The sequence below is a fragment of the Schistocerca cancellata genome, chromosome 5 (assembly GCF_023864275.1).
Source record: "Schistocerca cancellata isolate TAMUIC-IGC-003103 chromosome 5, iqSchCanc2.1, whole genome shotgun sequence".
Classification (NCBI taxonomy): Eukaryota; Metazoa; Arthropoda; class Insecta; order Orthoptera; family Acrididae; genus Schistocerca; species Schistocerca cancellata.
In genome coordinates this window covers 648,548,938-648,565,517 of record NC_064630.1, presented here as the reverse complement: position 1 = coordinate 648,565,517, position 16,580 = coordinate 648,548,938, and the positions used below count along the sequence as shown (strand labels likewise).

At 40.3% G+C, this 16,580-nt stretch overlaps 1 protein-coding gene across 2 annotated transcripts in view; it reads left to right on the top strand.

Moving 5' to 3' along the window:
- The window catches only part of LOC126187677 (transmembrane protein 245), a 246,221-nt gene that overhangs the window by 37,209 nt on the left and 192,432 nt on the right, over positions 1-16,580 (top strand). For both annotated transcript variants that reach the window (XR_007537772.1, XM_049928911.1), the window contains exon 4: positions 5,979-6,393. Coding sequence is in view for 1 of the 2 variants with exons in the window: in XM_049928911.1 (XP_049784868.1) it covers positions 5,979-6,393 (415 nt within the window). In the remaining variant the exon portion in view is untranslated. The remainder of the gene's footprint in view (positions 1-5,978; positions 6,394-16,580) is intronic.

The window sequence follows — 16,580 nt, the reverse complement described above, 5'->3', positions numbered from 1 at the left end:
GAATTGCTTAGTCACTGGCTGTTTGGCAATCAATCCAACGGCGTGGTAGAGTTTCATTCAGATATTCACACACTTTGCATCTCCATGGAGGGGTGCCTTTCCCTTTCTTGTTGAAAATGAAGTCGTCTGTGTTCAGCCTCAGAAACAGCATTTTTTAACTTATTAAGATATTAGTGACTCATTAATCATGTTTCCACCACAAAAGAATGAGCTGTGAACAGATGAGTGGGTATTGTACAAAACTTATTGATTTTAGGTGAATCTTGTACAAGTTCAGTGTGTGCATTTGGGTTCTATACGCCTTAGATATGAACATTGTGTTTGTTTACATTCCCGCTAAGGTGAAAAGTTGCGTCATCAATGAACACAGTATGTTATGTGAAAGTGTTATCATTGTCAACAGCATTTTGAAGCTCGTCAGAAATTGCTACACATTTGCTTTTGTTGTCATAGCACAGAGCCTGTAATGGCTTAACTTGTACAGCTTTCTAACCAACCAATGTCTCAAAACATGTTAAACTGTTGTTGTAGGCAGTTGTAACTGCCGACTGCCACAACAAGTTGATTTTTCAGCACTACATTGGAAAGCAGTTTGAATTTGTGTGAAATTTTCTTCAGAAACATGAGGGCAGCCAGAACTCTTTCGTTTGTGTAGACATCCTACATCCACAGACAGTGAATGTTACATCCATTTGGAGGATCAGTTTGGTACCTCAACCTGAAATGTCTGCACTGTAATCATAAAATTACATTTCGCAAACTTGGAAACACAAAATGATTTCTGCTGTGAAGTAGCCATTTTGCAACATGTGACAGTAATTAAGGTAACAGACCACCAACATCTAGCAACAATGAATATAAACAAGACAATGCATTTGTTCCTCCAATTCTTTCTGTGGCACAGCGATCGATAGTTACGATAACACAACACTTTATAATATATACATTCTTTCCAAAACTCCCTGCTTTAGGGCAGACAGTGGGACAGAGTTTGTTGATCATCAATTATGTGCAAAAGAATATTATGAGTAACCTGAACTTGATTGTGGAGAACATTTTACCCTGTTGTGAGGTATGAATCAGGTTATATTCTTCTGGCTTAGGATGATATGGACATGAAGCAGTTTGATGTGAAAACTGTCTTAATGGTGATTTGCAAGAATATATTTCATGAAACAGCCAGAAGTTTTCAACAATGACAATGCCGATTTAGTCTGCAGGTTAAAGGAAAGCCTTTATGGAGTGAAGCAGCCTCCTTGATGTTGGAATAAAAAATTGGTTCAGTTTATTATGTTTTTTTTATGGAGTAGGTATCATAGCAAAACCAGACCTAGAGGAATATGTGGAAGCAGTAGAATACACAAGTGATAGGGTGATGAGGATTCGGCTGAGGACAAGGAATGCAGTGAAGGACTTCATCCAAGTATATGCACCGCAAACAAGAAATAAAGAAGAGAACATAGAGTATTTTCTTAAGCTATTAGTGAGTAGAATTACAGATGTAGAGTAGAACCAATAGTAATAGGTGATCTAAATGTGCAGGTAGGCAAAGAAAGGCTAGGGAAGGAGGAGACAATTGGCCCATATGGATATCGGAGGATAAATGAGGAAGGAGAGAAACTGGTTGATTTCTGTGAAAGAAACGGGCTGATTGTGGGCACCAAATGATTCCTTAAAAAGAATAGCCAAAAGATAATGAGATATGAATGGGGTGATAGATGGACGAAGAGGTGGAAAAGAAAAATCGGAGACAGTTGACGGATGTAACTGCACTCCCAGGAGAGACTTTGGATGGAGACCATTGAGTGGTGGTGGCAAAGATGAGATTCGATGAATTGAAAGACATAAAGAAAGGGAAAGGAAGGAAAAGTGTGGAAACTAAAGGATGACATGGTACAAGAAAAGTTTAAGGAGTTACTTAAACGTAAATTCTCTATAACCGAGTATGGCAATGTGGAAGAGGAATGGGGTTAGTTCAAAGAAGTGTTTGTAAGCTCTGCTGAGAAGACCTGTGGCAGAGTGCCTGGAAGGGCAAAGGAAAAGGAGACACCATGGTGGAATGAGAGGGTGAAGGAGGCAGTAAAAGAAAAGAAGAAAGCCTGGCATGAATGGAACAGAGACCGAACAGCTGAATGTAAAAGGAAATACCAGGATAGTAAAAACAAGTGTAAGAAAATGGTAGCAGAAGAAAAGAGGAAAAGTTGGGAGAAATTAACCCAAGAGCTGGAAAAAGATGTTACTAGTGGTAAGAAGATGATATATGGAATTACAAAGAGTATGAGGAAGGAGTAAACATACACAAAGCTAGTGAAAGGGGAAAGCGGAGAGCTATTAATGCAACCAGAGGAGATAAGGAAAAGATGGAAGAGTACTTTGATAAATTACTAAATGTGAAGAACGACAATGGAAAGGGAATAGAAGTACGGCAGGGAGGCAGGGGTCTGGAAGAAGAGGAGGATATAACGGTATTAGAAGTGGAACTAGCTCTGAGAAAAATGAAAACAGGAAAGGCACCTGGGATAGATGAAACTACTGTGGAGGTGTTAAAGGCAGCTGGACCAGTTGGGCTACAGTGGCTATATAGACTAATAAGATGCATTTGGACTCGAAAATGTGTACCTGAAGAATGGGGAAAGGGAGTAATAATCCCAGTTTTCAAGAAGGGTGACAGGAAAGTACATGACAACTATTGAGGGATCACACTCATATCCCAAGTAGCAAAAATAATGGAGAGGATACTAGAAAGAAGAGTGAGAGAAATAGTGGAAGGGCAGTTAAAAGAGGAGCAGTATGGCTTTCATCATGGTAGATCCACAGTGGACCCAATCTTTAGTATGAGACAGTTGATGGAAAGACATTGGGAGTATGGGAAAGATCTGGTGATAACATTTCTTGACCTAGTGAAAGCATGTGACAGTGTTTCCAGGGAAAAGGTATGGGCAACCTTGAAGAGAAAGGGAGTTGGAAAGTAAACACTTGAAGTCCTCCAGGTAATGTATGAAGAAAGCTCTAGTTGTGTGCAGACACCAGTTGGAAGAACTGAGTGGATTTGGGACTAAGACAAGGAAGTGTGATATCACCACTATTATTTATAATGGTGATGGATGAAATAGTCAAAGAGACTAAAGAAGCCCATAGAAGAAGGGGGATGAAGCTGTTACTATTTGCTGATGATATTGGGGTGTGGGCAACAAGCCGTAAGGGTGTACAAAAACAAATAGACATCCTAAATTATAAGGTTGAGAAATATGGAATGAAATTTAGTGTGGAGAAAAGCAGGACCATGGTGGTTTTATTTATTTTTGTTTATTTAGCGTATGGACAATCATGAATATAATTTATGTTTATATTGGTCAGATAAAAGGTTATATCGAGGTTTGAGATCCATTCTAGCGCCGATGGGGATGCCTCCAGGAAGTTGGACCAGTTCCCTGCATATGCTCGCAAGGAGCATTCACCATGGATGTGTTGGATCGTCTGTCTAGGGGCACCGCAGTCGCATTCTGGTGACATCGCTCTTCCCCATTTGTGTAGTGAATCCGCACACCTGCCATGTCCAGTACGTATTCGATTTAATGCGGACCATGTTTTCCGTGTTAGTTCCATTCCAGAGATGTTGCAGTTATAGCTCTCAAACCAGGTCTGTAGTTGGTCATTTGTCTTTTGGTTCCAATCTAGTCTCCATAGTTTCATGTGGTCATAGTTATTATTTTGAAGCTGCTCAGCTGTGCGTATGGGTGGCTTTCTTGATTTCAATTGAGTGTGTCGCAGTTGTGAAAATTCTTCTTTAATTGGTAGTTCTGGTTTTGTCTCAATGGTGGTAACCAGAGGAGATAGAGAGGGCGAGGGACAAATTCATATTAAGGGACGAGATATTGAAATAGTGGACAACTTTAAATATTTGGGAAGTGTATTAATGGGTATTGCACGTTTGGAGACAGAAATTAGCAAAAGATTACCACAGAGTAGTACATTTTACCAGTGTGTGAGGGGCTTGGTGTGGGGAAGGGAAGTGCCAATGAGGTGCAAGCTTTTGCTATACAAGACTGACTTCACACCCTTACTAATTTACAGCTCAGAGACTTGGACTATGACTAGAAAAGAGGAGAGTAGGATACAATCCAGTGAAATGAAGTTTCTGAGAAGTGTGCTAGGGACGACAAGGAGAGACAGAGTGAAAAATGAAGATGTTAGGAAGGAAATTGGAGTGGAGAAGTTGACTGAGAAAATCGAAAGGAATAGAAAATGGTTTGGGAATGTGAAGAGGATGGGAGAGGGAAGAATGATGGAATTCAAGATTGAGGCCAAGAGGAAGACCGAGAACAAGATGGATTGATACAATAAAGATGATTTTGAGGAGGAGAAACCTGCTATGGAACCAAACTGTAGAAGAAGAATGGCAGAGAGACCGAGTAAAATGGCGAAATATCATTGAGAGCCCAACTGACCAGATGTTGATAAAGGGGAAACGAAGATGATGATGATGATGATGATGATGATCCATGTGACACCTATTGATTACAGTTTATAGTTATGTTTGAAGCACTGCCAAGTTAATGAAGACAAGAAATTCTTGGAAAATGTACCATTTTGTGAGGCTGTTTTGTTTGCTGCTGCAGTGACAAGGCTTGACATAATGTTTTCTTTCAGTCAAGTGAGTTGGTTTCTCAACAACTGGGGATCTGATCATTGGACTCCTGCTGGACACATCCTAAAGTATCTTCAAGATATGAGAAACAAAGCTTTAAGTACAGTGGTTGTCAACTTCACATATACTTAGATTCAGCTTTTGCTGGAGGCATCAGTATTCGTTTAACAAGAGGCTACGCCATTAAATTGACCAGTGGACTTGTTACCAGGTCATCTCACAAACAAAAATGTATTGCCAGATATACAATAGAAGTAGAGGCTATTGCAACATCTGATGCAGGTTGTTGAAATCACTTGGCTTCTTATGTGCCTTGAGAAGCTTGATGTCAGCATGAAGCAAAGTACTCACCTTTTTTGTGGACAACCAGAGTGAATTACAGGTAAAGAAAGCAGTGAAAATCACTAACAAATTAAACACACTGGCATAAAGCTTTATTACATTCATAATAAAATAAATAACAATTCTGTTCTTATTTCCTGTGTTAGATCATAAGATCAGTTGACAGACATGTTGACAAAAGCACTTTCAAAAGAAAAGTTAACAAATTAATTGCATATCTGTATCAAATATGTTTTTAAAATCGGCAAACTAGAGTGGAGTGAATAAAGAGTTGTCTGTAAACTTGCCATGTTACAAATCAGATAAAATCCCAAGCTTTCATTGTCTACCTCCATCATAGTTGTCAGGGGCTAAGTTTGACTTGTGGAACTGGCAAGGCTCTCAGTTATAGGCCCAGTGATGACATCTGATTGGCTGGATTATGTCATGGTGAATCATGGAACTGGCACATACTGAAGTGATTACCTCTATGTCCATTGATCATATTTGTATACTCTATCCACCCTCACTAGCAGCACCGTCACTCCCTTTGAGCAATAAGCTATGAGAAGTCTTCCTCTGTACTCTTTCTTTGTCAAGTGAATGCTTCCATTCATTGCTAAGTATGTAACCGGTGTCTCTCTTGTCATTTTTATCACAGGGTCTAATTTTCACTGCTTCTTTAATCACTGATTTCCAGCAGTTTGCAGCATGGGCCAGAATTGTTATAAGTTCAGACATAATCTTATGTTTATTTAACAGGCTGTGCTCAGCAATCTCTGATTTTTCAAAATTCCTGTATGAAGAGAGAGAGAGAGAGAGCGAGAGCGCATATTATTCTCAGTGCATCAATGAAGTTGGTTTGTTAGTGTCTTTCCTCCAACCCAACTATGTTGTCACATGTGTATTTGTGTTAAATTGATGAATGTCACTTGTGTGCTGTAAAATTTTATCTAATAAATCTTATAACCTACAAAGTATTTGAACTGATTCGTACCTTCTGATGCAGGTACTAGGGAAGGCAGAAAGAGAAGAGAGAGAAGAAACTGATGAACCTCACCTCAAGGCTGTGGAAGAAACTGTGGAAGAACTTGAAGAAAAAACTGAAGACTCAAAGAAGGAATCAACTGAAGTCAAGGCAGAAGAAATGGATATGTATTCACCAAACCGGGAGCAAGAACATGTTCGATTTTCAAAAGTGTCAGATGTTAATAATATGCGGATGTTGCGATACTTAAGAAGACTACAATTCAGAGAAAGTCATCCATTGCATATGCAAGAGCAGAAGAAACCTTTCATCACAAGTCAGACATATCTATGTTTACTAGCCTGGGCTTGTTCTGCACTTATTGTATGGAGATACATTTCATTCTTCTCAATCATCATTCCACCCCTGTTCATCATCTACCTAGTTAAACGACTTGGTAAGTACGTTATCTACATACTCGGTGTTGGTGAATTGGAAAATAATAATACTTAATGCCCAAACTCTTCAAACTTTAGAGGTGTACAATATTGTTGTGAGCATTGCCCGATTATTGTTATAAAGTAAGAAGTTGCTACGCATAACAGATGTGCACTATCACTTGCTGTTGAAGGTGGATGCAAGGAAGGAAACTCATTGATTAACTCTCTTGTCTAGCATTATTAGGAGAAGAGTTTTTATTTTTCTACGTTCAAGTCTTTTATGGCACTCAACTCTTCCTTGGTCTTCCCAGACTTCTTCAGCCTACTGGATTATAATTTCTAACCATGTTAGGTAGTTGCTGCAGTTCATTGTGTCAAGTAGTTGACCATGTTTTCTTCTGTTGTCTTCAATTTAAAGTTTCTTACATTAAATATGTTTATTGCTTCCTAATGCCACTTTTTTTAATCTGTCTGCTCTGGTACAGCTTAAACTGCCCTAACAATCCCATTTCAGCTTCCTGGATCTTACTTTCCTGTCGTTTGTAATACTCATATTATTGAGGAAAAAGACCTTGTTTCACAAAGTGCCTAGCATCCAGCACACGTTGGTCTATTGATTACTCATATGATTTTGAACGCATCCCTGTTGGTTTTTGAACATTTTTGATCAAATTCTAAGTTGGTTTCTGAATGAATCATAAGTTGATTTTTGAATGTGTGCATAGTGCACGTGACGTCTCTGCCAGGGGAATCCCCGTCGCATCTAGAAATAAACTTTCCTGTGGACAAAAGGGGACGGGTCCATACGAACTGAGCAAATAAAGCCAAAAGGGTGAATGACAATCGCTGTTTATGTGGTTGGGTTTGCAAATGATCAGCCTCGTTATAATTACTAGTGTATTCCATTTATTCAGACTGCCAGAGTGGAAATAAGCAACTAACAGGAATAACAGGCAACAAAGATTACATATTGTCTTCTCTGTGTATCCAAAAAAATGAAATTTTGACAGAAAATTTTTGGCCATACCGCTACACCACTAAGGGTGTCACAGTCCCCGGCTAGCAGCCGCTAAAGTTCTGTTCTGGGAGTAGCGCGGAAAACGCGTTGCACGAATTTGTAATATTGCCTAACTGGAGAATAAATGCGGGATAACTAAACTGGTGATTGTGGCAGGGTTAGTGAAGTTAACCAGAGAATAAATTTTGACACCGGCAGGAATAGTTACAGAATTGGTTATAACAAGATTGTTTGTTAGTACGAGGAAGGAGATGTAACGGGTACTCACACAAATTACGGAAGAATATGACGGTTCCAAATTTATATAAAAATTTTGTACTACTACTGTTCGATCTCATGCTTCAGAAGCTAGAGAGTATGAATGAAATATTGAAACTATTTCCTAACATAAAACTTTTTGCTTGTAGTAGGCCTAATAGGCATTTGATGTGGTACTTCGTGAATTATATTCTGTCGTGTTATAAAAATGACCATATGTGCCAAAACAGTCTTGTTTATTTGGCGTGTGTAGCAATTGCTGCGCTATTAGGCAGGCCTTTTTCATTTTATGTAGCAGACAGTAACAAAATACACGTAATCAGATCGAGAAACCACACCAGTCTTAGTACTGTTTGTATTGACAGCTTTTCTAATATTAGACAACAACATTTCGTTTTTTCATGTAGCAAAGTGTTGACGAACTTTGATGAGGTACTAGATTCTTTCCCAGAAAGGAAAGTATGTCATATAACGCTGTGGCAAGATTAGAGAAAAAAATCGGTAGGACCAAAGGATTGATGAAATGTGTACTGTCTTGCTTGTCTCTTGTCTTTTCTGAATTTATGTATCCTATAATTAATTTTATGTCACACAAAACAGCAAGTTATTAGCTAATAGGCAATAAAGAGTGCATATTTTCTGAAGAGTTCTTGTTCTGCCGGTTACAAATAATCCCATCCAGTATTAATTGCGAGATTTTTTAAAAGAAGGGCAGGATGTCAAAACAGCCGATTGGGAGCAGGAGAGGCACCACAGGTCATTTTAATTTCCACTGACCTGAATATAGTTTGGTGGCACCCATTACAAAATTTTATATGTTTGAATTCCACGGAACGAAATATAGAGACGTGCGCTGGAAGAATGCTGTGTGAAGAGGCGTGGCACTGCACTTCGGCACACTTAAGACCAAATAACATGTCTTACGTTCCCTCAAATGTATATGTTTTATGTACCAGACTCTTAAGAAACAAGTGCACTACAAAATGAAGATATTTTGGAAAAGTCAATTTTTTTTAATTTTTGGCGTCCTACCTCAAACGCTCGAGGGAGGAGGTGCCACTATCTAATATTGCCCTGGTCCGGAAATATCGTAGATCTGGACCTGATGCACAGATCAGTCTGAGTTGTAGTGGGAAGGTGGTAGTCTCCACGTGACCCGTATTTACTTTTAAGTGATCTTGCTGTTTCCTCTTCGTTTATTGCTCTCCCGTCAAATGAAAACAAAACGGATTTCTGTGACTGGGAGCTATAAAGTGAATTAAAATACATTCACATAATTACGGAAGGCTAAAATATGTTATTAGTTCCATATTTTATTTTGTTTCCACCTTTCTGACAGTCAAGCGTTAATCGCCTTGCGGAACAATGAAGTTATTTTTTTCGGTTTGTTAAAGAAATTTGACTTTTATTAATCTTTTCTGCTGAGGCAGTCAATTTATTTGAAACGAAGTGTTTAATTCCACGCTATTGGCAAGTTTCAACTGTTTGCTGCATTTCAAGTTCACATTTTCATCTTCTAGCACGCATGGTTATTATGCCTTAATAAAGAACTAAACATGAGATAATACAGTACTGGTACTCCAAGAAAATTATATCTGAATCTGCACATACAAATGTGCACTTAAGCCGAATTATGCATTTTAGTATGGTTCACATAATTCCCATGCTCTTGGAGTATGCTCTAATGTTTTCTTTTATGACATAATGTAAACTCTTTTAATGTTGTACATGTGTGAATGTACGAGTTTCCTGTGTTATTGTAGCTGCGCAAGCATGGCGACACCTGTCATCTGGTGCAACTGCTGAAACGAATCTATTTCTAACAGGTCGCGGGAAAATATTCTGAATGGTTGTTTGAAAAGTGTTACTTTCAAGTAAAGTAAATTTCCTTTTACACAAGATGAACTCTGAGTGCGAATGTCTGATGAATTTCTTAAATCACAGAGCATTTGACTCTCATTCAAAAATCAAATCTTTGAGGACGGCCATTTAAAATATTTTCGAGCCCAGAAGATCAGACATTTATGTCATTGTTAAAAATTTTACTGGCGCATTTGTGTGATGTATCTTAAAGTGTAACACGCTCAGAAAAGATCAACATTATGTGTGAAAGCTTAGCTTCTCTTGAAGCTTATTAATCTTAGAGACCAATGCTATACGTAAAGGCTTTTCTTTTGTTGTAGCAACACTATGTACATCAATTTAAACCATTACCTTTTCCTATTTGTGTGTTCGTGCTACTTAACAGTGATGTTGCCATTGGCTGACTACATCACGTGTCCTATGCTCTGAATATCCGCTGTCATCAACTGGCGAGATCGCTTGACATGAGCTACGACTGGCTTACAAAAATGCATTGCAATCTCGATTTCAATCCTTTGGAAAGTAATATGCAGTGTTTAGTAGAATTCGAATTTATACTTTCGTAATACGAAATATGCAGTATATGTGTTGCTGCACATCAGACATCTTTCCAAAATGTGTTTTTTCCCCTGAGTTTCGTTTTCTAAAGCGCTGGAAAATTCTATGCCGGTATGTAAAACCACAACCATTGAAAGGATTGATAAGTTTTACAGTTCTGAGGAAAAGTATACTGGCCATTAGTTGCAGTAATTCCTGAAACTTTTAAAGTATACTGTTACTTAACACGTAAAAAGTGTATTTTCATCCGGGAGAAAGTGTATTTTTATTCGGGAAATCTGGAAAAAATCCGGGACTTTTTTTTCTTTGTCCACGTATACACCCTGTTTATATATTTATTAATAAGTGTGGTTAAAATGCTGTTATACTCTTGTCTTACAGCCCTAGTGCTGTCAGCTCTCCATTCTTATCTAATGTGATTGTTGTGTTCTTGTGTAAGCTTTTTAAGTTGTTTATTAAATGGAATGGGCACTCATTATTATGATCTGCAGTTTTTTCTGTGTTAACTTTATCAAACACTTTTTCTGGACCAACAAATGCTTACTGGCTCTCATGTTTAAATTTTTTATGTTTTTCAGTGACCTGTTTCATCTCAAATACAGTGTCTGTTGTCATTTTCTTCAAGGAAATCCATTTCATTCATGACTTAATAAACATTGTGACCTTATTTTGAATGTGCTAATCAGGATCTAGCATAAGTCTTGCATGCTGTCTCCGGGAAGGAATCCCTCTAAAATTTTGGTAGTTACTTCTATCTCCTTTTTATTAAACATTAGGTTAAAAGGGTTTATTGTAGCCATAACTTAAAAATGTGTCCTACTAACCAATCCTTTCTTCTAGTCAAGTTGTGCCACAAATTTCTCTTCTCTCCAATTCTATTCGGTACCACCTCATTATTTACATCATCTACCCATATAATCTCCGGCATTTTTCTGTAGCACCATATTTCTAAAGCGTCTACTCTCTTCTTGTCTAAACTATTTATTGTCCATGTTTTAGTTCCATACATGGCTACACTACGTACAAATACTTTCAGAAAAGACTTCCTGACACATAAATCTATACACAATGTTAACAAATTTCTCGTCCTCAGAAATGCTTCGACCATCACCAGTTATTTTGCTCCCCAAACAACAAAACTCATCTACTACTTTAAGTGTCTCATTTCCTAATCTAGTTCCCTCAGCATCACCTGATTTAATTCGCTTACATTCCGTTATCCTCGTTTCGCTTTTGTTGACGTTCATCTTATATCCTCCTTTCAAGACACTGTCCATTCCGTTCAACTGCTCTTCCAGGTCCTTTGCTGTCTCTGACAGAATTACAATGTCATCAGCAAACCTCAAAGTTTCTATTTCTTCTCCATGGATTTTAATACCTACTCCGAACTTTTCTTTTGTTTCCTTTACTGCTTGCTCAATATGCAGATTGAATAACATCAGGGATAGGCCACAACCCTGTCTCACTCCCTTCCCAACCACTGCTTCCCTTTCATGCCCCTCGACTCTTATAACTGCCACCTGGTTTCTGTACAGATTGTAAATAGCCTTTTGCTCCCTGTATTTGACCCCTGCCACCTTCAGAATTTGAAAGAGAGTATTCCAGCCAGCATTGTCAGAAGCTTTCTCTAAGTCTACAAATGCTAGAAGTTTAGGTTTGCCTTTCCTTAATCTATCTTCTGAGATAAGTCATAGGGTCAGTATTGCCTTGCATGTTCCAACATCTCTACGGAATCCAAACTGATCTTCCCCGAGGTTGGCTTCTACCGGTTTTTCCAATTGTCTGTAAATAATTCATGTTAGTATTTTGCAGCCATGACTTTACTAAACTGATAGTTCAGTAATTTTCACACCTGTGAACACCTGCTTTATTTGGGATTGGAATTATTATATTGTTCTTGAAGTCTGAGGGTATTTTGTCTGTCTTATACATCTCGCTCACCAGATGGTAGAGATTTGTCACGGGTCCCGGCTGGTTATCCCAAGACTATCAGTAGTTCTAATGGAATTTTGTCTACTCCCGGCCTTGTTTCAACTTAGGTCTTTCAGTGCTCCGTCAAATTCTTCATGCAGTATCATATATCCCAGTTCACCTTCATCTACATCCTCTTCCATTTCCATAATAGAACCCTTAAGTACTTTGCCCCTGTATGGACACTCTATATACTCCTTCCATCTTTCTGCTTTCTCTTCTTTGCTTAGAACTGGTTCTCCATCTGAGCTTTAGATATTCATACAGGTGATTCTCTTTTTTCCGAAGGTCACTTTAATTTTCCTGTAGGCAGCATCTACCTTATCCCTATATGCCTCTACATCCTTACATTTGTCATCTAGCCATCCCTGCTTAGCCATTTTGCACTTCATGTCGATCTCATTTTTGAGACATTTGTATTCCTTTTTGCCTCTTTCTTTTACTGCATCATTATATTTTCTTCTTTCATTAATTAAATTCAGCTACTCTTGTATTACCCATGGATTTCTACTAGCTCTCTTACCCACGGATTTCTACGTCTCATCTCTTTTGCACCATTTTGCAGTTTCTTCGGTTTTAATCTACAGTTCATTACCAACAAATTGTGAGCAGAGTCCACGTTTGCCCCTGGAAATGTCTTTTAATTTTCAACCTGGTTCCTTTATCTCTGTCTTACCATTATATAATCTATCTGAAACCTTCCACTGTCTCCAGTCTTCTTCCCCCTATACAACCTTCTTTCATGATTCTTAAACCAAGTGTTAGGCTATTATTAAGTTATGCTCTGTGCAAAATTCTACTAGGCGGCTTCCTCTTTCATTCCTTGCCCCCATTCCATGTTTACCTACTACTTTTCTCTCTCTCTTCTTTTTCTACTATCGAATTCCAGTCCCCCGTGCTATAAATTTCTGTCTCCCTTAACTATCTGAATAATTTCTTCTGTCGCATCATACATTTCATCAATCTCTTCATCATCTGTGAAGCTAGTTAGCATATAAACTGTGGTATGCATGGGCTTCATGTCTATCTAGGCTACAATAATGTGTTCATTATGCTGTCTGTAGTAGCTTACCTACTCTCCTATTTTTTTTTTTTATTCGTTATTAAACCTACTCACGCATTACCCCTAATTGATTTTGTATTTATAATCCTGTATTCACCTGACCAGAACTCTTGTTCCTCCTGCCACCGAACTTCACTAATTCCCACTGTATATAACTTTAACCTATCCATTTCTCTTTTTAAATTTTGTAACCTACCTGCCCAATTAAGTGATCTGCTTCCATGCTCCGATCCGTAGAATGCCAGTTTTCTTTCTCCTGATAATGCCGTCCTCCTGAGTAGTCCCTACCTGGATATCCGAATGGGGGACTATTTTACCTCTGGAATATTTTACCTAGGAGGCTGCCATCATAATTTATTCACACAGTAAAGCTGCAAGCCCTCGAGAAAAATTACGGCTGCAGTTTCCCCTTGCTTTCAGCCGTTCACAGTACCAGCGCAGCAACACTATTCTGGTTAATGTTACAAGGCCAGATCGATCATCCAAACTGTTGCCCCTGCAACTACTGAAAAGGCTGTTGCGCTTCTTCAGGAACCACACATTTGTCTGGCCTCTCAACAGATGCCGCTCCATTGTGGTTGCACCTATGGTACGGCTATCTGTATCATTGATGCACGCAAGCCTCCCCACCGATGATAAGGTTCACAGTTCATGGGGGTGGGGGCAATTCTGCTATATTTTGTGAATTTTAACAACCATCGAGTGTCAAAGGAGAGCAATGCAGTCTTGATGATAAAAAAATTTCTTTAAAATACATTTCAATCATTCCTTCTCATGTCTCATTACGAGAAACATTAATTAAAAGCAGAATAAACTTACTGACAATTTTTCTGAGCGTTCTATATCTTGAAGCTAGCTTTATAAGCAAGGTTACTTGTAAAATATAGGATAGTTAAAAGTAACTACAATTTTAAAAAGATATGGAGAAGGGTAAATACACTCCTCCTCCCCTGTGGGATGGTGTTTAGAGTAGGCCCGAGGTGTTCCTGCCTGTCTTGTACTCTCTTGGTAACCTTAAATGGTGAAATTTCAAGTAATTCACAACTTTCATTAAATTATTGAAGAGCTGTAGATGGATCTGGTGTATATTCTTGATCTTCAACTTCACATTCATCCATCCCTGGAAGGTTATTCCCAATAGGAGATAAAATGTCCTTACGGCATGTTATGCACAGCTTGTTACCTGGGATATGTCCAAGGATTTTGTATTTTCTTGCCATTGTTTAAGAAATAGGTTTCAAAGATTTCTTAGCAATCTTTTTACCATTCTTCTTAAAAGAGTCACAGCAAATTCTTTGTCTGTCTTCAAATGTTCCCAAATAGAGCCTTTTGTGAGAAGAACAAACACACTCAATATTTTCACAGGTGCTTCTTAGCTTCAATAATTCAATAGCAGCTTGATTCAGGCTTGACATATCTGTTAAAGCGAGCTCTTCACTGCTACTTCTTTTCTTCTGACACACAACTGCTGACACAAAACAAAAGAACATTTGTTTTCCATTGTGATTTTTAATCAACTGTATATGTTGCAGAAAAGAACTGGATGGTTTGAAACTTTTTCTTGTTCTCTAATTAGTCAAGAATGTACTATGAAGAATCTTTAAGGGAGAAATGAGAAAGAGTTAATGACTACTTTATTAATGTTAGAACTTCAAGTTTAACACACATATTTCGGAACGACACAACAACACATATAAGTCACAGAGTAAGTTGACAAGTAAGACATGTGTACACGTTAGCATTCGAATGAGCACTGAGTCCCAGTCTAGCGGCCGCTGCTCGGCTGGCCGCTTAGGTGGCGCAGCTGCTGCATGGCTGGCAGACAGCGCTGCACGTAGAAGACGCGCGTAATTGCGCGGCGGCACTTTGAATGATTGGCGAGTCACAACACTTTTCCCCCCTTTGAAATTGTTGCACTGCTCTTGATGGAGGTGTCCTGGAGATGGCTAACGTCCATAGGCGTTGTTTGACTCGCCGTAAAGTCTCGAGGAGGAGGCTTCCCGTACAGATGGAAGTGTCCCCGATGATAACGGGTCGAGATGACAGGAGACGTAGGGGTCGAATCTGCTGGGGTCCCATGCACCAGTCTGCCCGTTGTGGCAAGTCCAGTTGATATGACAGGAGACATGGGCGATGTGTCGGCGTCCGTTGGAGGAGGAGGTGAGTAGACTTGCTCTGACAGAGGATGGTCCTCCAGTTCCTGCATGGGCACGTCTCCTGGTGGCGTCCGTTCTGGTGCTGGCATCGCAATGACGGTGAGAGGGCTGCGTTGTGAGTATTGAGTGATGCCAAGATCCCGAGCGTCAGGTAGAGCCAAAGGTGGTGTGGCGGCATTCGGAACAGGTGTTGCTGGCACCCAAGGCCGAAGCTGGTCCGAATGACGCACTGCAACACCCGTGTCCGTCTGGATTTCATACAGGTGTCTGCCACAGTGTCTTAAGATGCGGCCCGGGCTCCATTTTGGCCGCCTGCCATATCCCCGTACCCAGACGAGGTCGTCGGCGGTGAACCGGCCAAGTGAAGGCACCCGCGGCCGTGAGGTGGGAGGCTGCAGAAGATGAAGTAGCGTGCGGGGCTGTCAGCCATGTAAGAGCTCAGCCAGGCTGTGGTCGCCCGTGGGGGTGAGACGGTAAGACGCCAGAAACTGGAGAAGCGCATCATCAGCAGCAGAAGAAGTCAGAAGTTTCCGCATCTGAGCCTTAAATGTGCGCACCAGTCGTTCAGCCTCATCGTTTGATTGTGGATGGAACGGCGGGGCCGTGACAAGCGTAACGCCGTGACGAGCAAAAAAATCCGCAAATTCGGAAGAGGCAAATTGCGGACCATTATCAGTAACAAGATTAGAGGGGAGGCCTTCCAAAGAAAAAATGCGGGCGAGAGCACTGGTGGTTGCCGCGGTGGTAGGTGACGTGCAACGGACAATGAAAGGAAAGTTAGAGTAGGCGTCAATTACGAGGAGCCAATAAGTACCTAAAAAGGGTCCCACAAAGTCAGCATGAATGCGCTCCCAGGGCTTCTCAGGCGAAGGCCACGGTGACAAAGATGACTTCGGGGCAGCGGCCTGTGACGCACAAGGGCCGCAGGCAGCGACCACGTGTGCTATTTCAGAGTCGATGCCAGGCCAGTACACATGACGGCGCGCCAGAGATTTTGTGCGAGACACACCCCAGTGCCCTTGGTGAAGGAGGCGCAAGACAGAAGCACGCAAAGACGGAGGTACCACAACACGCGGCGAAGCATTGTCAGTGGAGAGGAGGATAACACCATCCCTAGCAGTGAGGCGGTAGCGCAAAATGTAGTAGTTCCGCAACGGATCAGAAGTCTTAGCGGACGGGCGATCTGGCCAACCCTTCTGAATACAGCGTAAAACCCGGGAGAGGGTAGGGTCCGAACCCGTAGCAGCCGCCAGCCTGTCCCCAGTGATGGGGAACCCGTCCACAACCCGCTGCTCGGCAACATCCAGGTGGAAACAC